General features: G+C 38.1%; 1 protein-coding gene across 1 annotated transcript in view; it reads right to left on the bottom strand.

Moving 5' to 3' along the window:
• LOC116488050 (follicle-stimulating hormone receptor-like) overlaps positions 1–24805 on the bottom strand; it is an 83915-nt gene that overhangs the window by 22997 nt on the left and 36113 nt on the right. Inside the window, 2 exon segments of the mRNA XM_032185345.1 lie at positions 3774–3848; positions 4311–4385. Of these exon segments, the coding sequence (XP_032041236.1) occupies positions 3774–3848; positions 4311–4385 (150 nt within the window).

The following is a 24805-nucleotide window of genomic DNA, read 5'->3' as shown; positions in this document are numbered from 1 at the left end:
CTGCTTTCCAAAGCTTTAATTATCTTTCTGAAAAGGCTTACTGGAGTCAGCATTTAAGAAAACATTGCACCAAGAGCACCAGAGAACAAAAATTTTTCAGTAACTAATTCCTGGAAGATTCTGGCTGCTTATTTCCAGATAGAGCAAATTTCCAGGCCTTTTTAATACCAAGTTGGTAGGAGTTATTCTGACAAAACCTGGACCATAGTTTACTCCATCAATTTATTGAGGATGTTGGCTAAATTGCAAATGCAAGGTAGGCTGAGTTAAATAGAGCATCACTCGGGAAGTATTATTTATGTGCCCCTTAATCACACTAGTGACTTTGTACTGCACTCCAGCAAGAAAGTCCTCTGACTCATGTGAACTGGCCTTGCAGGCTATGCTGAGTCTATAATCCATGGCACTCACTGCTGGGCAAGGTCTTTAAACATGAGGCTCCCATACAAAAGGATGGAATGGATCATCTCTTCTGATTGAAAATCCCATTCTATGAGAAGGGTCATCAGTTTGTGGACAATTGCAGACAATGTGGATATCTCTATTAAGCATGACTAGCTGCATCTGCAATAAATACAGACTGGATTTAAGAAGCATGCCAGGCATACATGTGTCAGGCTCTCCATGAGATAAGGACAGGCATGTACAAGCATCTGCGAGTCTTTGGGGCTGGGCTGTTCTCTCCATAATGAAAAATATTTTAGAGATAAAAAACATTTTCATGGCCTACCTTTCCCTTCCCACCAACAATCTAGCTGTATGCCCTTAAAATTGATCTGAAAAAAAGTGTCACATTTAAACCTTTCTATTTTAAGATGAGATTGCTTAATACAGAACATCCATGCATGCACTGTAAAAACAACCAAAGGACATAGAACTAATTTTGGAAAGAAAATAGGTTTGAAAAGCCATCACTGCATTATTAAACAGACAATGCCACAGCTCTCCCTAATGAGAGCCAGACAAATAATCTTGTACCCATGAAAAGGTCAACAAGTTACCATTTCGAAGCAGTCTGTCTCTTTGGCACATATCCAAGAAGACCAATTAACAATCCTCTTCATATCCTCTTCTAAAAGACTGGCAGGAAAGTTTAGGTTGCATTTTTCTAGAAGGCTTAGGAAATTTCAGCATTGGATTTTAGAAGTATTTTTCTTGCCATAGTATTTTGGCCATACTAGTAATGATGATGCAGGAGACAAAGGGAGTAGGGTGAGTGGAAAATGTATTTGTACTCAAGTTGACACAGATAAAAGCATATTCATGTTCAACTGCTAGTGGCTATAACGAGCCCGTAAAGCTGATGAGAGGGCTGACAATGTTAGCCAGAGCTTCTTGCCTGCCAATAAATAAGATCTAGTGGCTATATGACTATTTTTGAAGCAGCACAGATAAAGTCTTGGAAGCAACAGTTGCAAAGGTCATTAAACTGATGGACTATGGTGCCTAGCCTCCATCTCATGCATTAACACTGATTAATTTTTCTCAAATCTTTTTTTTTTTTTTTTAAATTTTCCTTCTGAAAATGTCTAGTAAATACATACACACACACACACACACATATATATTTTTTTCCTGCAAGATTTTCTGAACTGCATTTTAACAGTTCTGTTATAACCATGGCACTGTCATAAAGAATCAGACAGACTACATGTCTCATACACTGCCAGCCTGCCACTGAGGCTGGAAACTTAAGGAAGAATCACAACAAGCTCAAAGCAATGTGCACATACAAGAGCACCCTGCTTTTCTGTGCTGGTTGCAGGTGGGTCTCACTAAACTTCTTTATTCTAAGATTCAGGGGTGCCTGTGTCAGCTATTCTGCTTTGTGGGACAGACCAGGAAGGATTACAGAGGTCTTACAGCAAGGTCTACAGCAGAAGATTGGGCCAAGGACCTCTCCAAGTACATGACTTCCTCTCCAGCTCTCTTGCCTCACTGTGGTCTATTTGGAAAATTGGTGTGGACCCCAGCTGGAGATGCCCCTGGGGGACCAGGGCATCTGAGGGTAAGCCAATTTACCAGCAGGTATCTGCTCTACTAATTCAGACACATCTGCCCTTTTTAAGTGGGGAACATAGCTCAGAAACTGCTGAAAAGCTGTCTCGATTAAAGTGTTTTAACCATATTCCTGTGATGTTAACTGATGTCACTTCACCAAAGCAAAAGGTGCAGCTACCTCAAACCTTGTCATTAATATGAAAGACACATTCAGTAGTTCAGACTTTAGAAGCAATGATGTCTGCAGCTTTTGTATTATTCACAGTCTTGCAAGAGTCTTTTTTTGCCTCCTAAAATAAAATAAAATAAAAACATACAGTGGAAGAAATATGAATCCATTAGTGTATTAAACACCAAAGATGGATTTTTTCTATTTAAATTAGAGAAAAGTTTTGGAATGAAAATGAACTTGAATTAAATGGCCATGGATTAAATCTGAAGAAATTTTCTAGTCACCAAATCATTGTGTTTCTGGAAAAGCTTTCTATGAAAAACAGAGAAAGGAGGGACCAGTGGAAAACATCAGTAATGCCAATAAACTACCTAATTAATGGGATACAAGGAATGGAGTCAGTAGGAAATGGGATACATTGTATAGCGCTAAATAAACCTTATCTCTTAAAGTCCAAATCTTAAATCTTGAATCTTGAAGTTCAAATTCAAGCCAGTGTCTCTTGCCATTTCTGAGCCCAGAATCTGCCAGACACCAGTGATTTTCAGAGACTCGAAACACTCATGCTTATTGGACCACTGACCTGATTTTATCCCATCTTTAAGAAGCAGCTAACCAGACAATTAAGCACTTATTTACTCAAAAGTAGATATTGTGATCAGCAAAGCTTCTTATGTGAGCAAGGAAAAGAAGGTTGGGTATATGTGCTCAGCAGGATGGACATATGAAAGTCCAGATAATATCCTGTTTGGTATATATGCTGTTCAGCAAAGAGCACTGTAGGAGCCTATTTAAGCTACAGCCATTAAAAACAATTACCGCTAAATGGAGTTAATTGGACTTCATTTGGGTTTTAATACATAGCAGAGGAGATGTCATTAGTCATGTTAAGGTCACATGCTAAAAGCTGTGAAAATATTTTGGGTAGTAGTTTATTTTAAGGATGGCTTAAATTATCACTGAATTGTGATGGCAACCCCATGAGAGCAGATGTGGCAACCACAGTTGTGCAAACTGCATTCTTGATGAAGCTGACTAATAAAATAAAGTTATCGCATACACCAGTACATTTGCATTCTAAGGTTTTAATCATCTCGCATCCAGTGTTAGTGAAAATCATTGCTATAGCACTGTCATTGCTAAAGAAAAGAGAATTTGAATGCTTAAGACCATGTGTATGAAGTTTAACAGAAGACAGAGCCATAGCAAACAGAGATGAGAGATTTTTTATCCTAAAGTTTGCAGGAGGAATTTCCACCTAGACCTGTTTTCATTGCCATGAAAAAAATTCCCACATCCTTCTCTCATCACTCAGTTTCCACTTGTTACTTAGAAAAGCTCAAATATTTAGTGTGTGGAGATCATTGGAGAATCTCCATAGATTCTTCATAGACATTATTACCTTCAGCTTTTCTGAGGACCACGTACAGGCTTGTGTATGAAAATGTGGATTGACAATACACAACTTAGTGTGTGGGGTGGGGAAGCGAAGACATGGCATTACCTTGTCATCATCAAATTGCTTAGCACAGGTTGGATGGAAAGACATCTGTATCATTTAAAATGATTATAGTACTTTCAAAAAGCAAAAAAATCTTACAAATATCTAAGGCTTGGAAGGTGCTGGAAGGCATCTTGATCAATGTACACGAGGTTGTTGGCCTTCTCAATTCTTCTGCAAAGAGAAAGTGAAACATCAGAAGAAATACATCAATATATTGATCTTAAACTGTCTGTGCTTGCATCCTAAAATATGTGTGGTTGCCCCAGGATGTAGTGGTACTGTACAATACTGTGACAGATTATTATTTTATATATATATATATATATATATATATATATATATATATATATTTTTTTTTGGAGAGCAGATCTACTTCCAAATAGCAGCCTACCACAGACTGGCAGACCCCACTGCTTTCTGATATCAGCAGTGGTTTGAGGATAGGTTTCAGACTGACCAGGGAAAGAATGAGTGTTAGATAAGAACATGGGAAAGACAGAGGGAGATTTCCAATGTTCTTGTATTACTATGGATTCTTCAGAGTTTACCTGAACCAAACTGCAAAACCTTGATACTTGCCTATAATGCATCTTTATAATTGTATTCTTTGAATTTAGATTGCTCATTACTTACATTTCATGTAGTTTGGGAAGGTTGGAAAACACATTTGCTTCTATGACCTCCAAGGCATCATTCTGTGAGATCTCTCTGAAAAATAATTAAAAAGTCAAGATATTTCAAGCAATGCTTTCAGCCAAAGGGTGAAAGCAGAGAATGGACAAGAGAAAAACTCACATGGAACTTCTTCCTAGATTACAGATCAGTTTTAAAAATCAGGTGATATCAGATAACAAAACAGACCTCAGAAATGCCTATGAGTTGCCACCAAAGGCAAACAATGACAGTCCAGAACAATACATCTTCTGAGGCTGAAGCCTGTTTCTAAAAAAGCAGTCTTGCACCTCCTTCTGTCACCACAACCTGTGTGTATTGAAAGGCACCACCACTGGCTACTGGATCTCTGACATCACTAATTACCGATGGAGACTTAATGAAAGCTTTTAACCCAGTGCAGAAAATAGGGCATGAAAGGTGATTGAAATGGAGAAAACAGCTATGAAGTTCCCAAGAAATATGACACAGCCTCAGCAAGTAAGACATGCTGCTATATTGACCCGATGTAAACTTCAGAGATTAAAATTAAGTCACCAACAGACACATCCTTATTGACAGAAGCTGGAGACCACAGATGTTAAGAACTCTTCCATACCCTGGAGAAAACCCTATTTAATCTTTTATATATATGATTAATGCCCACTTGCAGCCACAGAACTGCAGAATAAAAATGGCTAGTTTTCTGTTATCAACACACCAGAATACATCTCTTGCTAGTCCAGAGGACATATATCATTGCTTCCTTAATCTATGGGATGGCAAAGAGATAGCTCAGGCTTTAATATAATTCAGAGTTCAAGAATTCTCCTGGTAACTAAGGGGGGAATTATTGCAGTGCAACCCATACTGATTCCTTCCCTTATGCTGACAATGACCAGGAAAGTTGGGGTGAAGATGACTATGCCAAAAGATTCAACATGACCATTTTTGTAAATGTTGCAAAAATGCTATTTCCCGGGCTGGGATCAGTAAATAGTAAATATAATAATGTAGATATAACTCGGTGATAGTGTGATGGTCTATTGGATTTTTCTGGTAATATAACTTTGCACATTTTTGGAATTAAACCTTGAATAAATAGTCAGATTGTAAAGTGGCTATCACTTGCTCCTGGATAACTTGTTCTTTTGAAATTGTGATAGCTGCAAATAGATTCAAATAGGTCTGAGGTACAATAATGGATTGTGTTACAATCGATTCAATGCACAGTCAACAGTCAAAAAAATGCCAATATTATTACAAGTAATATAAAAATTATTCCACTACCTTTAAGTAACAACTGGAGTATACCTGACAAATTACCCACCCATTTAAGACAACAAAAGCCTTGCAAAAGAAGATAAATTTTTCATCTGACCTTTTCTGCTTTAAAAAACACTTCAGTGGTTTGGTAAATTTTAGTTTAATAACTCTGTATACTCAAGGCTTTGAGAGAAGAAATCCAGCTCTCTGCTCTGGTAACTAGAGAATAAGCAAATAAAAGTAGATGAGGACTGACCAATAGGCTACTGGTAGGGGAGCGATTTGTAGTCACACCTTGATGATCCAACCTTTTAGGTTGGATCTTAGGAAGAACTTCTTTACCAAAAGGGTTGTTAGACATTGGAACAGGCTGCCCAGGGAAGTGGTGGAGTCACCATCCCTGGAAGTCTTTACAAGACGTTTAGGTGTAGAGCTTAGGGATATGGTTTAGTGGGGACTGTTAGTGTTAGGTCAGAGGTTGGACTCGATGATCTTGAGGTCTCTTCCAACCTAGAAATTCTGTGATTCTGTGATGGGAAAGAGTTTAACAGTGCTGAAGCACCAGCTCACATGTGAACATGCCCCTCTTTATCAGTTAGGTTTCATCACCAACAAAATGCTTCGGCTGGTTTCCTTCATGCTATGTGACGTACCCAGCCATCACAAGGTATGCTGCACTTGAAAGCTTCCCACCTAAACAGACAAAGGGAAGTGGTGAAAACGGGTACGAAATGAGAAGTGACTTTTTCAAGGCTTCATGCAGCAAGTCCATGGGAGAGATAGGAGATGACTCCCAGCTCCCAGGGTTATCATTCATTGTGGAGGGAGCTGGTGCTGCCCCTGCTGTGCTGTACCATAGTGAATGAACACACAAGTCTCCACCAAGGATGTTTTTGTGGCATTTCCCACAGTCTAAAAAGCAGTTTTCTGAAAAAAAAACATACAACCAAACAACCCAACATAGAAAAAGCAAAACTTTTAACACCAAAATAAATCTGTTTAGCCAGAAGAGATTTCACACCGCAAAATAGCTCAGGGCAAAGTGCTACAGATTTGTTGGCCTTACACAGACAAAAAGGTTTATTAAGAAACCACAATGTGGTAGTGATCTCTTCCTCAAGGCTGTCAAGAATAATAATTTTTTATGATTCAGTCTATTATCTAACTATGAACCAACCTGGACAATATAAGCATTTTAATCTAATTCTTACAAAAGATTGTTTCTGCATCAAGAGAGTGTTTTGGCTTTCTAGGACTGGGATAAATTATGTGCTTTGTTTTGGTTTGAAAAATGGGAGATACAGGCCTGATTAAAGTAGTGCATGAACAGGTCATGACATTTTGGAAGGTTAAGAGAATACAGATTTAAGAAAGGAATGAAAGAGGAGTAAGAATAGGAATCTATAAACTGATTTTAAAAGATTAAGTTTATAAAAGAATTAAATAATACTTGTGTGAGGGAGGATCAGATATTTGGGGAGTGACTTGGTTTCCATATGAATGTCCTCCCCCCTTCACATTCATGAAGACAAGTAAGTTCTTCAGGTAGGAATCAGTCTTCTGAGCTTTTTCCCAGCATGGAAGTTTTTTTTTTTTTTCTTTTTTTTTGTTTGTTTTGTTTTGTTTTTTTTTTTTTTTTCTAATGGAAGACATTACTATTCTTGGCCTTGGGAGTCTCCATGTACCTGTTACAGGCTGTTATTCAGGTAAGAAGGAGAAGTAAAGAAAGAATTCAGTTTAAGAGAGCAGTCACATGCTGTGAACAATGAGCACCGGTCTGGGTTTTGTTTGCATGATTTCTGTGAACAATTTATTCAAACATAAATAGTGCCAAATGCACACCCTGATCATCAAAATCCTGAAGAACACTGTCTTGGACAATAGTGGTATCTTTGCCACTGGAAGTGTAAGTCAGTGCTGCTCACACCAAACAACTAACTCAACAGACTCAGATCCTCTCTAGAGGAGAGCAAATAACACCTGCAGCAGTAGCTACAAACAGAAAAAGCAGATTGCTGGCTAGTATTTGTGCCTGAGATTTGTTTTACAGTATAAATACACATCAGTAGATGATTGCTCATAATGCAGATCTTATTATATGTCATCATGACAAAAGATGGGACTGTTATTACATTGTTTGCCTGTAATGAATGATAATATTAGCACCAGTGCTATCTATCACAGAAAATCCAGTCAGTAATTTGAGCATAATTCCTGATGCATGCAAGCCTTTGAATATATGGTATGTGAAACGATCAGGGGCAATTTCTTAAAGAGAAAAACCAACCACCCCCAAAATCCCAAACTGCCCACTAAGACCCCAATATTGCAAAATGGTTAAGCATCTGCCTAAACTCAGTTTCCACTGCATGCGCAACTTTACTGAAATAAACAGAGATCCTTAAAAGCATAAATTGTTTACCCAAGCACAACCTAAAAGAGGGAAGAGAATTCAGTAAAAGTGTTTTATGAAGGATAATTATTTTTTTATTTTTCTTTAAAGAGAACAGATGACTTTAAGGTGTGACAATAGCACACAAAGAAAAATCATTTAGTTTGCTGCTAACACAGCAAAGAGTAATCATTATTATCTGTTCAGAAGGAACTGATTGTAGTGCAGTGTTTCAATGTGCAATAGTCAGAGGAAGGAGAGAGCAGGAAAATGAAGAGGAAGATGACCTGCCTGAAAAACTGCCCTCACGCAGGGCTGGTACTGCAGCTTCGATGACATCTGCGACAGAGCCCAGCATGAGGCATAGGAAATACTCTCCTTCAAGCTAGCTGCATGCCAAGCACCATCTATAAAAATCGAGATACATTGAAATGGCCTTTTAAACAATTCTATTAGCAAGGAATTTATAGTTCATGCCAGTTTCTTTGCAGTCCTCTAAAGAAGTCTCTTAAACCAATCAAAGTCTTACAGTGAAAGCAAGACTACACTAAACTCACAAACTAATGGTCTCACTGCCAAGTGATCTCACATTTTAAATTAATGTAAGAATAAAAGACTGGGTATTTATTCATCTATTATGAGAAAAATGTCTTTCAGGATCAGTGTGGGGCACATAGACAGGGATAGGGCAATTTCTTCCCCAATAGAAAATGTGTTATTTAAAAAAGTATGTGTGTGTGTTTCCATATACAGGGTGTGCCACTACAGAAATGAAGGTAAATCAGATCTTGGTATGTATCCACAGGGACAGTGCTGGCAGAGACAGAAATGCAGTCATCACTCTCTACTCAGTGCTTGCCAGGCCACACCTGGATTACTGTGTCCAGTTCTGGTCCCCACAAATCAAAAAAGATGCAGACAGACTGGAGAGAGTCCAAATGAGGGCCACAAAGATGATCTAAAGGCTGGAGAACCTGTCCTATGAAGATGGAAGGACTAAAGTAGTTAGGTCTTTTCACCTTGGAGAAAAGGAGGCTCAGGAGGGACCTCGTCACAGTATTGCAGTACTTAACTGGTGGCTACAGAGTGGGTGGGGGGTCTCTCTTCACAAGAAGCCACATGGATAAGTCAAGGGGCAATGGATACAAATTGCACCAGGAGAAGCAATTCTTTCTTTCTTTCATCTTGATAGAAGAAAGAAATTTTTACAGCGAGAACAATCCATCACTGGAACAACCTCTTCAGGAATGTGGTGGAGGTTTTCAAGATGCAATTGGATGGGGTGCTAAGTAATCTCTTCTAAGACGAGCTCCATTTTCTTATGGAAGGTTGGACCTGATGATCTTTTGAGGGTCCTTCCAACTTGAGTTTTTCTATGACTCTGTGACTCTGGGATTCTAGAGAGAGATAGATGTTTAACATAGATCATGAAGTGGAAACCATTGATGCTACAGGTACCAGGTACCACTTCCCAGTGCCGGTGACCTCCCTTGGCACTCTATATTACAAAAAAACAATAGCTTTGCATTGATTTAACAGAAAAGGTGGTGGTGGTAAGAAAGCCAACATTTTATTTTATTTTATTTTATTTTATTTTATTTTATTTTATTTTATTTTATTTTATTTTAATTTTTCCTTCCTTTAGATATACATATTCTTTAGAGTACTTCTGCAGTTATATCAGGCAATTTTTCAGGTTGGTTTTACTCATAGATTTTAGTGATTCAAAAATTTAAGCCAAGTTTAAGAAGGAATTAGCAGTAGCTGGTGTCACACAGAAAATCCCACCACCCAGGATTCATTGGGTGAGCACCCCTGGGAACAGCTTGTGATGTGTCTGAAATAAAAAATTAGACACTCAGCACTGGTATGTCAGTCTCAGTGTGGAAGACAGAGGAGCTCTTATTTGTTTTGGTCTGATCAAAACCAGGCCAATCTGGAATCTCCTTTTGAAAACTTCCCTCTATGGTGACAGCAAAATACTACTACATTGATTTAGACAGGTTACAAAAGAAAGGTTATTTTTCTTAAAAGTATTAGAGAATTTTAACCTTTTAAAAATAGATACTTGACACTTTATTCTGCCACTGTCCTTGTGAACATGAAAAACTTGTCTCCCTACTATGATTTATTGAACACCAGGGAGTTACAGGCTAATATATCTTAGTAGTTATTGACATTTCAAAAAATGAATTCAAACACTGACTCTTCTCATCATCTCTTTACTTTTCTGAAGATACACACACACGGCATACTGACCTGACTAAGTGTAATGTCCATTTAGCCAGCTGAGTATTAATACTGATTTCACACTTAGAACAAAATAGTCTATATGTAAGTCTTTGAAGGAGATTATCAGGAGGCGCCAATACTGTGCCTTCCTGCCTTCTCCAAAGGGTACCACACCATATTCTCAAGTAAATCAGTTCAGGCATGGGAAAAATAAAATGTAAATTTCCACATGGCTGACTGAAGCAAAGGGGTTTTTAATTCTATCAGTACTTTAGCATCATGCCAGCAATCCAGATGAAAGTCTTTTGAGAGTTTGGTTGCATTAAATTAATTGTCCATGTAACAGTATTAAATTGGTCTCTCTAGTCTGAAAAAGCGTGTGATTAGTCTGCAGAATTGGAGCTGATAATGACCAAGTCCAGCCACAGAAGCCACATCATCATAAGAATTGATTTTATAATCAGTATAGTTTTGGGGGGGATAGATATCTCATACTCCAGAGCTGAGGGGATGTATTATACTAATTTTAGTTTATTGCCAGTAAAGCTGAAAAGGAATGAAGCCTTGCAAGTCAAACAAACCAGGATCAGGTCTTTGGAGGAAATGGCAGCCTTCAGCAGAAGGAAGGCTCCAGGGCTTGGAGCCAGTAGTATACATGCTGACCTTGCACCACCAACCCTCTACTTCACATCTGGGATGGAGAGCTGCTACCCTGTGGCTGCTCTCTTGGTCTAAAATTAAACTCCAAATCTCCACTTCTTTTTTTGAGTAAGCAGTTCCAGGCTGCTCTTAATAGAGGAATGCTGATGTGACTCTGCTTGCAGTGGACTGGGAGTTATTGTGGCCATGTGTGCAGTTTTGGAAGGTGCAAACTACAGGGAAAATGTAGTAGCTATAATGAGTAGTAGCTATAAAGCAAAAGTACTTAATAAGCAATACCCATGCAGGTGTTGAGATTTAGGTTTCATATGTTCATACGAGATCCTCCGTATATATTGGGAGGCTCTTTCTGAAGCATTTAAAAAGAGAGATAGAGGCCCTGCCTGGACCTCTTCTGGAGGAGATGAAACACAAACTCTCAGTCCTCCCGATCATAGCTGGTGGCACAGAGAAAGATGTTTGTACCCTGGTGCTGCCCAGCCACTTGGGCAGATAGATATACCTGTTGCCCCAGCATCCTGGCTGACCAACAACCAAACTGCTGTGGGGAAGGTGATGAAGCCACTAGAGTTTTACATTGACTGTGAAAGCTTATAGGAAAGGCAGAAAGATTCCTTGAAAATATAAGAACCCACCCTAACAGTGGTACTTCTTTCTCAGATGTGATGGGCCCCAGAGGATCTTGAGACCCTGGTGGTAAAGAAGGTGGTTGTTCAGCTGAAAAAGGGTCCTCCTCATTCAGAGATGCTGACACAAGCATTATGCCTGCCTCATAACTCCCATGGAAATGGGCTAGCAGTGTTTATTGCCACTTATCTTTTATTGCTTCTTTCCTGGCTTTGGTAGTCAGCTAATGATGAATAGTTTTATTGAGAATGACCTGGGCAGATGAGAAAATTATGCTGGGGATAATCAACCAGGAAAGCAGCTGAATGAAGAAACTGGAAGCCTTGCTCCAGAGAAGACTGCTGCTTGCCTGACCCCAATACTCTTCCTGTAGCAAACTACAGTTCAAATTCATTTTAGGGAAATATCAATAGGAATATTGTCTTGGACTTTGGCTTACAGGACCCAAAGTCTTTCAAAAGAGACCATCTTGAAGCAGATATGCCTGGACACTTTAACAGCCAGTTTTAAAATGTTTTAAGCAAGCAGACACACAAAGGAGATGCCCCTGGAGAACTGTTCATTACTAACTCCAATGCCTTACAGAAATGAGGAGATCCAGAATAACAAGTGTCTCACAAATGCACAAATAAACTTTTTATCTAAGAGGGGGAAATTGTAAAAAGAAACTCTTACTCCTCAGTTATGGCAATAAAGATGTTCTTGGTCTTATGAGAAGACCCTGAATATTTGCCAGAGCATCATGCAGTATGTTACACCCACTTCAATGAAAATAAATCCCCCTGACCTATCATTAGAAAGATATTTAGATTGGCTAATGTTAAATATAATTATGAATACAGACATTATCTTACAGCTGCTTCATCCACTACATCTTCCAAATGTCTTCTTGAAGGGATTTAGGCCTCTCTTAGTCAGAGTTCCACAATTCCTGCAAAATATATTTTTCTATCACAGAGATTTCCATCTGTCTTAATTTCTCTTTGTGTTCATTTATTCCTTCCATAAAAACTACTTACTATTCTTCTATTTTCTGTCTAATGAAGGCTTGACCCCACAAACTTATTTTTGAGCTTTGGCTCCAGATTCAGCCAAGACCCTACTGAATAAATATTTGCTTGATTGGTGCACTCAGATATAACCTACTTGGTGAAGGGATCTACTATGCTTCCAAAGTTAAATCCAAACCCCTCTTTGCAACAGAATACCATGGAAAACATGAACACCAGAAAAAAAGCTACTTAGTCAAAACCTTTACAAAACGAACATGTAATGAGGATGACTTACCTGATTGAGGCAACTGTTCTATCAAAAGCAGACAAAAATCATCAGTAAGCCCAAATCTGCAGGTTCTCTCTTGGAAGACATACAGATGACACACTATACAAAAATGGGAATTACATACAATCCCTAATCTTTTTTTTTTTTTTTTTTTTTTTTTTCCAAGCAGCTGATGACAGCAAAGAGGAGCCTGATTCAGTAAATCTAGAGTCTTATTTGACAAATAACTGATCAGATCTCCACTATGAAACCTTTGCTCCCAGGAAAATCACATGTTCCACCTGCATTTCCCCGGCATAAATAATCCTCTTCACTTGCAAACACTGCAAAACTGCACACAGGTACGAAAGTCTTCATGGGGGGAAGGAATTATGTCATATAACTTGTCTGAAAATCCAAAATCCAATATATTAATATATTGTATGGTATGTATTTGTGTGTTTATACACAGAATATTAAAAACAAAAACAAAAACAAAAAAACAATAAAAATAATAGCTGCATGATGGTGCTTACTCACTATTATTAGTGAGCAGGAGCCTTTCTGCACATCGAACTCCATTTACAGGGAAGATGCTCATGAACTTTGTTTATGAGAGTTTGTGACACAACTATGCTGTGTAACCTCATATTTGGAGAAAGTTTAGACAAACAAGGGCTTCCTGCTACCATCTGCAACTACAGTGCTTTCAAAAGAAGCTCCTCAGGCTAGACTCAGCCCTTTCAGAAGTCTTCAGTACCAATTCCTCCAGAGAAGTCTTCAGAGGAACAAGGTGCAACCTTTGAAAAGGCAACTCCTGATGCTAGGAAGTGATCTGTTTCTCCTAGGTAAGACCACTTTGGTCTCCCTGGGAGCTCTTCTCCACATATTCCTGTGTCATGGCTAACTGGAGACAGAAAGAAGTTGAAGATAGAGATGATGCAGAAAACCTTATCTGAAGTAGTTTTTCCTCCTTCATCAAGGGAAAAGTAAGTGGGATACTCCTCTCTAGCCACACAGCTTAATGGAGGAGGCTGAATGAGAAATGTGGTTTGAATACAGAAACGATGCTGTCCTTGGAAGTTGCTGTATCTCTTCCCCTGCTGTACTCCACTGCATATACTTATGACATTTTTCTGTCTGGCTTCCTGTAACAGTGTAAACAAACTGGGACTTGCAGTGTACTCACACCACACAAGCCTGGCAAAACCTTTCTTGTTTCCAGTAAAGCATTAAAAAAAAAATAAATTACTGATAAGGGAGGGAAAAAAAAAAAAAAAAAAGATAAAGCAGAAGATGTCCCAAACCACAAAAAATACCATTTGGAAAAATTGTGTTGATGAAATACAATTAAAAAAATAAAAAAAAAGGAAAATGAAGTGCATGATTTCTGATTACTATCATTGCTTTGGTTGAGACTGAAGAAGATTTCACACTTTACTGTAGAAGGCATGGAAATCCATTGATTTTAATATATTGGATCTGTATTTACATTAACATTCTAAATTTTAGAGAGCTGTATAATTTTTCTGTAATTTAAAATAAGTATTGTCTCTAGAAACCACACAGCTCAATACACAAAGAGACACAGAAGTGAAGACACTTGAAAGCAATCCTCTGAGAACAATTTAGCTTTCAGATTTAAATGAATGTTTTGTGTATGTTAAATACCAAATTAAAAACAATAAGGTAAGTACTATAGTGCTTTTTCGTCATACTAAAAAAAAAAACAACAACATGCATTTTGAGTCTAGAGCAGCTTGTTTTCACAAGAAAATGAGGAAACAAATATAACGCATATTATGGAACATCATCAGATCTCCCTCTGAAATATTCTCTATCTTGAAGTTACCCAAAGCCCTAAGGATTTAGAGTGGATCCCTGGGGAGGATTGTATTTTTCTTACATGCAGGAATGTACAATAAACAGAAAGCAAACATCAAGAATAACAAATACTTTGTTTTTCTACACAGAATAATTTGACAGTCAAGGCAGCGTAGTTTCATTATATTATTTCTACTAGTTTGAAGATACCTCTGCAAGATTTCTCTGGTTAAGAGACATGGAAGGGAAAAGATTTCCCAGGTGAATCCCTTGTTTCCCATTCTCAGCTAGTAGCCTTTGGTTTGGATGGATTAAGTAGCAGGTAAGTACACAGGCTTTTAACTTGTGGCATCCCTGTGCGTTAAACTGCTGGTAGAATGAAGTGAGTACTTCAAAATGGTAGGCTCAGGACTTATTTCTACAGTGGCACCTATTTAACTGAAGGACCATGCAAAACCTCCAATTATATGCTTTCATTTCACTGTTAGTGTAGTTTTATTCAGATTTAGTTGATCGTAATCAATAAGCTTCTACTCTCTCTCTCTCTCCTTTTCTTTTGTTTAGGTGGCATACACTTCATAGTCATCAATTTTATATCTCAGTTTCAGTTAAATGAATACAACTCTATAAACACACAAGTCCCAACTAACAAAAGAGATTAATTTATGAGACCTACAGATAGTTTCATGCTAACACTTCTGCTCACTTTTTTCTTTAGCTGCTGGTAAAGTCATATAGTGGAGACTGAGAGAGGCTGAGAAACTCACACTCACTCGGGTACTACCTGAACTCAGTACACTCCTATATCCCATCCAGTTCAGTGATTCTCCTAGATATGTTTTGCCTCCTCATTCAAATGGTCCAGAAGAGTAGCAACAGGTGCATGCTCTTTTATTTTCCCTCTCCTTAAAGATCTGCAGATGGAGATGAAGACTCACTAGGAGAGTTAAATGTTGTGCGTGACATGACTGGTGAGTAAGGTGCCATACGAGGAGAAAGAGAACTCCCATTAAATTGGGAAGAAAGCTCTTGGTTTTCCTTTGGGTCACATTTAGTTAGAAGTAAGATGGAAAGACTTTATTAGATATGACTGGTGAAATCCTCCATCCATCCAAAAATGAGCCACAGCACAGCTGAAATAATCCAACCTTCCCACAGTGTCCCACAGTGGAGCTTGGTCACCCACTGAGTGACCAGCTCTTTTGCAGAGACATTTCAAAACTTGGCCAAAGGAGGCTTTTGATTAAAGCTGGCTGCAACAGCCACACCTTGTAATGAATCACATCTCCTGAGGGTACAATCTGAGATCGGCATTTCATGGTATGCAATCCACCAACCTACCCATTTGAAAATACACCATCGATCACACATACACGGACCGGATATGAAAAGTGACCTAGAATTCTGGAGGTTCCGAGTCCTACTACCCTTTGCCTGAGTCATCCTTCTGTCATAGAAAGCTTGTTGTGACATATTTTGTGTGGGAGGAAGGATGGGGGAGCAAGGAAGAACAACCCAAACTCTACTTTGTCCTTTGGTCCTAAAATTATGCATAATTCACAACAGACAAATAAAAGAACAAAATGACTACAAAAGAGTAAAGTTTGGTAGCAAGGGAAAAACTTTCTTGTTGCATACTGTACCTTCATTTGAATGCCAGAATTAATCTGAATGAATTATATTTTTTAATTTGTTTAACTATGTTAATAGTCACCATGCACCAGTGGTTTTAGTTGTATTTTCTCTTTATATATATGACTCAAGAATTACCATAGCAACTTGCTTCCTAATTAGCCTTCAGTTAGTAACAATCAATATGATTAGACAAGGTCATTGCTGGAATAAGCTCAATAGATTTTAAAAAAGGCTACTGAGAGCCAATAATGGCTGGAAGAGAATGAGCAGACTCCTGGACAATCTCCCCCAGTAGATGGTTGCTATTCTGCTGTTACTCACTCTCCAATGAACAAAAGAAGTCACAGCAATGGAGAACCTTGCCATTTACCTAACTATAGAAAGCTTTTAAATCATCAGCAAATTCACAAAACAAGGAGAATAGAAACATTCTTAGATTTGCAGACAAAAAGATACCTTATGCTTACATTGTTGGGACTGATGTTGACCTTACACCATAACAAAGCAAGAATAAATATGTCATAGATTTTTATCAGTGTCCCTACATTTGTAATCAGCATTTCTATGTGGGAAGGATACTTTAAACCTGGAACAAGGCGAGAACAAACAGTACACAAGGAATGGGATTTAAGCAAGTTCAGTGCTCAGATGACATCGCATTAGGAAGTCCTTCCTCTAGTGACCCAAGTGATTGCACATCACTGACAAATTTTCCCATCATTTTTACCATCTTTTTCAACTGTTAACATGTTCCCTCTTACTCTGAAAGCTCTGTGCCTGGCAGCACAGTTGGATGAAAACATGATGTGCTTTTCAGAGGTATTCTGGGCCTAGGGAACACAAAACAGGCTCCTTCGTACTGACAGATGCAGGTTCATGAAAAGCCACTTTACTTGTTAGCACTTCTACATCTGCTACCAAGAAACACAGGCAAAAAAAGCTTATTTTTAAATAAACAGTGTGTGTTGTCAATTATGCTGAGGCAGGAGGCTGTCACAGATGTACTGTGATCTATTTACTTGCCTCTCTGTAAAAATGTCCTACCATTTGGCTCTGCCCTCTGTTCTTCTGCTGGGGATAACCTCTCTACTGCAGCTCAGCTCTGCACAGAGATTTGGGCTCTGGGAATGGAAGAGCAAAGGCACTGCACACAGTGAAAATGTAATGGCAAGGAAATCTGGATAGTGCTGTACGACAGCACTTCAAGTTGTGAGCTTTGACACAATCTGTTTTGACCTTCCTTTGTATAGAATGATCCAAAGAAGAATAAAAGGCTTTTTAGCTCAAAAAAGGCAGTTTTTATTAAAATATAAACAAGGATACTTAACTATAAAGCAGAAAAACCTCAAAGAAAATTGAGGCTAGGTGGAAGAGAACTTAAAAGTGTTTAAACACCCTCCCCTTACTTCCAGAGCCTTTGGAGAAGGGTTAGAGTTCCTCAATGACTTATTCCAAGTGGCAGTAAGCTCTGCTCAGACCTCCTTTGAAACCTGTTCATCACTGGATACTGCTCCCCAGTGCAGTTTCCAAGTGGCACATTTCCACCTCTGCTTGCAAAATTCCTTCTACTTGTAGTACCTCAAAGCTGCTCCCCTTTGAACGTTCTCATTCACCTACAAGTGGAATGTCCAATCCCAATTCCTCCATGGAGCTCTGCCACTGTCACTTTTCCTAAGGAGCATCATCTAATCGGGAACAGAAGTAAATAACCAAATCCATTCCACTGTATCCCACTTGTTTGTTTGAACAGAGCAGGTGAGAAAAGCCAAAATCTTAAGAATCTAGCACAAGAAGTCTTAAAGTTATGGAAGACAAAGCTGAAAAACGTAACCATAAAATCTCATTCAAAATAAACAACAAGACTATCAAAAGAATCTGACGTGTCTAATGAGAATCTTCACTTCATAGAAAGGATAAACATTTCCACATAAAGATGTAAATCTCTGTGCTCTTGAATAGACAAACAAGACAGAACTAAATCATGCTTCCAAACAACAAAGACTATTTTACTTTAGTTCACCAGTGAAATTCTGCATTATTCCCTGTTTTAGTGGTGAAACTTCACAGCACAAAGGCAACACAGAGAGACCATTCAAGGAGTTTGTGCTTAGTATCGGCACTGGACAGCTATTCCTTATCGTTTATTACACACATTTCTCCTCCTCAGAGTAGAAAGCACCCCAGGAGATGGACAAAATGTATTCTCCATCTGGAGAAACTACTCCGTAATTGTTACAGAAATGTTCTCTTGAATGTCCTCCTTCAGTAATTGATGTTAGCAGCTCTCAGGGACAAAGTTCTGACCGGGGAAAGACACCAGCCTGTTACTGTCCCCAGCTTCTGATTCTCTGCTGACTACATTGAAAAACACACAGACACCAATAGCTTTTCAACATTCTGCATTTCTCTCACATTTGTTTGTAATTTCCATCTGCTGCGTTGGCTCCCTTAAACATTCAAAATATTTTCTGACTTGGTTTCTTTCTTCCATTCTAAATCCTAACAACTGAAATCATTTCCAGACTCCTATATATAAACATATATACATATACAGGTATGCATGTGTGTATATACATACTTACGTATATATATATTCTTTCATGTTTAGTTTACTCACAAATGGTACCACTCTTTATTATTCTTCATTTTTTAAAGGATGAAGCACGTATATGGAGACCTTCATCAAAAACATATTCCTGCTTAAAAAATCAACACAAATATTCACTGTATTTTGTATGCAAATTGTTCTTGGCTTGGTCACAAAGCAAACAATGGGCACAATGAAACTGGATTTCCACCTGGGATGAATTGAGGCTAGCAGTGTCTTATAGAAAAATCAAAATGCAGCTCACTAATAATGATGAAATGCTCAACTGCCTCTCCACTGAGCAAAACAGCCATCAAACTAATGATTAAATCCACATCAATCATTTGGCATAATAGAAATAAAGGCTGTGCAATATAGTGTTGTCAGAGAATCAACATCTCCTGCTTAGAAAATAAATGTCTTGACTTCATCTCAATATTTGTTTTCCATAAATGTTGAGGTTTGTATCAGCATTTGTAGAGCAATGGGAAGCAATTCTTCATTGCAACATGCCAATTCCACTCGCGTTATTTCTAAAATAAATGGAAAAGCTAGATAAAATTAATATGGGAAGATGTTCCTGAAGTCATCCTCAAATTGAATTACCATTTCTAATCTGGTGCCAACTTTTCTCTTTCTAATAAGAAGCATTTAGTAATGGTAACAATAAATACTGAATAAAATCCCATCTAAAATTAGTCGGGCATAGTGTCATCTAGGTCACACCTTTTGCACTCACTGTTGCAGTTAGAAACACACACAAATAAGATTAATAGAAAAAATCATAAAAAACATTGATAATGAAAAAAACCCTACCTTTCTTTTAAAATGCATACTTTTATTTATTTATTTCAGTAACAGTACTTTTTAAAGCAAACCCAGAGGCTGGATATACCTGGAAGGATATGGCACTACTATGCCTTTGGGATATGCTATCACCCAAATTCCCAGAGATTCACACTGAAACATCACTGTGGTGCATCAGGAACCATAGACCCCCCACCAGCAAGTCTGTCAGGCACAGGAGGTGAAGTTGCTTACATGTTCGATCTAACAGCCAAGTGAAGTGAAACCTCTGTGACATTCTCAATACATGTGTTTGAGTTCTTTCAGAATTGCACTGTTTGCTTACAGAATTGCACTGTTTTGTTGTTGGTGGTGGTGGATTTTATTTATTTATTTATTTATTTATTTATTGTAGACAGAAACCTTTTTATAATAATCCTCTTGCAACTCCTTTACATTTCCTTTCCTTGATTTTACCATGGAAAATCTTTGTATCAGCAAGCATTGAGATACCTAACCACACAGAAAGAATACTCTGGTTTTTGCAGTCTAACCTACTTCAATTAAAATCATACACTAACCATATTAGTATGATTCTCAGGGACATTTTAAATTGGAAAGTTAGAAAATTCTTATATGGACACTATGAACTGATTTTACATTTCCTAGCTTCTTCTTTTAAGTACTTTAATTTTATTTGTGATTTTGTTCCATTAAAGCATTATCAAAAGATTGAGATCAGGTTATGCATTTACTGAAGTATTACAAAGCTGTAATTAAAATCTCTGCTCTTTGACATCAGCAGTGAGTCACTGACATGGATATTAAATGTCTACTTCACTTTTTTGTAACTGTGCAAGGGGTGACAACAATTACAGCATGTAAGATCTCTTCCACAGATAAGCCTTGGCAAGGAAAAGCAAAATGCTAGGCAAGGATACAGCAAAACATTTATAGATTAGAATATAAAAAAATGGTCTTGGTTCATTACTTATTGTATTTAGAAAACAAGGCACAGCTTCTACTTTCAGAAAATAAATTTAATTAAGGATATAACAGGCCTCATATGTTTTCATATCAAACACTAAAATTTGTTGTCCACAGATGATATTTGCAGAGGCTGGAGAATAGTCATTTGAAGTAACAGCATTCATGCTAGAAGGAAATTTGTCTAAGCCACTCACTGAGAAACAACATCAAAAGGCGGTGCTTTGCCCAGCTCCTCCACTGATGATATGTTGCAGGTGCTCTGGCAGAAGCTTGCATGGCTGCTCCCCATCAAACCCCATTTATGGGAACCCATTTCAAAGGGCAGAGCATAGCAATGGGGAAATGAAGACTGAAACCCTGGACACTGTTCGGCTAATGAATGCATACAGTGCAGGATAAGCTTCTTTGCATGATTTTTCTGCTGAACCAGAGGCCTGAAGTGCAAGCAAACACTCCAACACAGACAAGAGAGAGTTCAAAATCATGGATCACTGTTCAATGTGGATAGTCAACTGTGTCAGGGGCTTCTGAGACTTGTGAGTTCACCCACAGGAACCTGGAAAATTCATGTGATTTATCACGGCCCTCATACCAGTGTGTGATGCTGAGCAGTCTTTAGATGCTGCTGGTTCACACAGGATTAGACCAAGGAGAGGGAGGGCAAAACCCCATATCATAAAAGTGGCCCCAATGAAAGATTTATTCTTTGGGATGTCAGCCTGAACTTTGAATTTTTTTGCTTCTGCTGATTACTGGCTTTAGTATTTTTGAACTGTAGTTCCCTGTTCCCTAACAGAAAATGCATATTTAGACTCATTTAAAAGAATTCAGTAGCATACTTATTTTCATGACATGCCCCTAAGATGCAGAATGTTACGCATAACTTCCTCTAGTATAGATAAGAATTCAATATCCATGGAGTTTCACTTTGAGAATATACCCTGGAGTATTTATTACCAAAGTATGATCCTTACCTGATTCAGTACATATTTTTGATACTCAAATTGCACTGTGTCCCCCTTTCTCCTTTCCACCTTAGGAATAAATTTTATATATATATATATGCACTATTTAATTTGCATATCACAGCAGCTCCTGCAAATTCTTTTTTTTTCTTTTTTTTTTCCCCTCCGGGCAGGGAGGGGAGGGGGGCAACAGATTTTTCCAGTGGATACAATGAAAGATGGAAAGGAGCTCCTGACTAGAACCAAGTTCCAAATGTCTTGACTACATTGAATCCTATCCATTTTCTCAGAAGAATTTTAATGATCATATTTAATCACTACCTCACACATAATGAATGAGGCAGAACACAATACACTGTGCAAGAAAAATTGGAGAAACTGCAGCATGCTGACAAGCTTTCTTTTGACCAGAAGACATAAACTCATCCTTCGGTGATCACACAGTTCCTGCCTCCCAATCCCTTCTTTCTCCTCTTCCTGAGCTATATGCTGCCAAGTGTTACAGAACCATGTCTGGGCTGACTGAAACCAATTTCAGGAGCAGAGGGGGTGTTGGACATCCCTTAGCCAGTTGCTATCCCAGGTAGCTCTGGTGGTTACTATTGAAGAAGGTCTGGACTGTGAGTCCACCAATTTGCCAGGTTGCTTAAATTTGCTAAATAAAGCAAAAGACTTTCCATTATGCCAGAGTCTCCTGATAACACTTTTACAATCAAATGAAGAACTTTGTTCCTTCTCTATTCATGGGAAGCAAGTTATACCTTGATTTAGCACCTTGATTTAGCATGTCTCAAATTACTCTCCTGAGGAATCTTCACAATTCTCAAGTACTTCACTTTGGTTTGGACACTGTATGATAATTAATTTTGAAAAGGAATGCATGACCTGCCTTTTAGCCTACAGAGCAAATGGGAAAGATTTTGGCATCATATCAGATTGATTTTCATATATGAAATAAGCTGGTGCCCATGTATCTAGGTCACAGCAGACCAACAACATCTGTACATATGAACTATCAGCGGGTCAACAGTCCCAGCAAAACCAAAAACAAATAAACAAAGAACAAACCATAAAATCTTGAATGCACTGAGTGATGAAATAAATATATGATCCAGAGATATTTTCTCTACAAATTCATGTGGATGCTACAGATAGCTAGTGCTTACATAATCTTTGTCTTCCATGGACAGAAGACTTCAGTTTCCAGGACTGTCAACTCTAGCAGATTCCCTCAACTCTAAAAGATTTAATACTTTCCAGGATTTTCAGAGCTCTCATAAAGGATCTAACTCATCAAGCTCCGATGATGTGCTGTTGCCAGAAATGTAAAAGAAAACCACTTCTCACATTAATGCAAATTATAAAATAAAGTCAATAAAGGTGTTTTTCTGTGATGTCTTGCAGTTCAAGAAATTTTTCATCCACATGGTTGAATTTTCTTGGGTTGCACAAGTTAGATTTGATAGCAAATGATGAAGTAAAGCACTATTTTTTAGCTTAAACCTTTCAAAAGAAATAACTGTCAACAAATTTTCAAGGATGCTTCACAATACAAAAGTAAAGGCTATTTGGCTTGCACAGGGTAAGGCAATACTATCCACAACAATATCACTGTTCATAGAAAGCTGGATACGCTGAGTATCTTTCCTTGATGACACAGAGCAGGAACATGACAAAATCCTATGTCAGACTTGGTTTGTCCTCCAAAAATCTTTACAGGGGTATTTCAAGCCAAGGGAGACCAGCATCCTCAGACCGCTTCTATCATCCACATGATGACTCAGAGCTGCGATTGTTCTCTAGCTTCTTTGGCTAAGGTTTACTAGTCACCATCCCTCTTCTTCTCTGCTCTACCACACTCACCCCAAGACTTGAAATAAAATCTAATACTTAGCGCCAGGCATTTCTGACAATTGATTTTTCCAAGTGGGACCAAGGCATTCACCTTTCCCTAGAGTAATAACAATATATCCTAATTCTCCCCATCATTAGTTCAGCCACTAAGGATCAGACCAAATTCCCTATAAATACGATGCCTGAGTCATGCATTGTTAAATCAACATTCAAAAATTTGCTACATTGTAGAATCCGTAGGAAACTTAGCAAGAGAAAAATGAGATTTCAATATTGCTTCAGGCTTTCTCTTCTCCAGGTTAAGTACTTTCAGTGCAGGTTGAAGATGACATAGCAGCTGCAGAGTATGCTGAATTGATTTTGCCAGTTATTTGCCTGTCTGGCATTGCTTTTTATTTTAGTAACTGAAGAATTAATCAGTTCTGGTGGTGTGTAAATATGTTGGTTGAGCAGGAGTCTAGAAAAGCTGCCATGGTCCAGTTTAGTCTTGGCCAAGACTTCTTAGCAGCAAACTAAACTTATAATAACAAAGCTGCTTCCCTGAACATCTATTTGTTAAATTAACATGAACTCAAAGCTGTGTAGAAGTCGCAGAGCTAAAAGCAATAAGCTGGTTGGGCTGCTCCTCAGACCTGTGGGTTTCTGAAATAGTTTTCAGTATGAAAACTTAAGTTACACCATTATTAAGAGAAATCTCTTATAATCACAACCTGCCAATTTATTTCATATCTTAGAGCATTTTATTTAACAAAAGAAGATCTTTTTCCTGGAAAATATTTGTCCATGTGACAGTCTGCAGGATGGACACTTTATATTTTTTCAGTATCTGAAGGACTTTAGATGGGCAAAAAGAAAAAGACAAGCTGGAGTTGCTTCAAATGGGCTCTCATTCTTTTAAAAATCAGAAAATGGTAGAAGTTTTCTTCTTCCCCCAATATCTGTATTTGGCATGTGATGAAAACCAAGATTTTGATCTGCAGCTAAAACTGGAGCTTCACAGGGAGGGCAGATCAGATTTTCCATGCTGACATTTTGAGGTCACACTAGTTTTTTCCATATGGATTTATGGTTTCTACTGTTCATATTGGAGATTCCTTGGACAGTACAAATGGAAAACAAACAAGATCTTCCATGACTATGACTGGAGCCTGACTGAAAGCACCTGACTGGAAATATTCAACATTTTGTGGCAAAAAACATTTGTTCAAGGTTTTCAGTTGTTTAGATATATAGGATGAAACAGCAATGCATAAAGAAAGCATGAACAATTAAAAAACGTATTGAATGAGTTTTCTTTGAAAACCAGACATTTTTAGTGACCGTATTCAAAAACCTTCATTTGCTTTGAATATAAACAAAAAAGACCTAAGATTCTTATAGAGGACTCATCTCTGACTTA

The sequence above is a fragment of the Aythya fuligula genome, chromosome 3, assembly GCF_009819795.1.
Source record: "Aythya fuligula isolate bAytFul2 chromosome 3, bAytFul2.pri, whole genome shotgun sequence".
Lineage (NCBI taxonomy): Eukaryota > Metazoa > Chordata > Aves > Anseriformes > Anatidae > Aythya > Aythya fuligula.
Note: the sequence above shows the minus strand (reverse complement) of the source record. Positions and strands in the feature narration are given on the sequence as shown.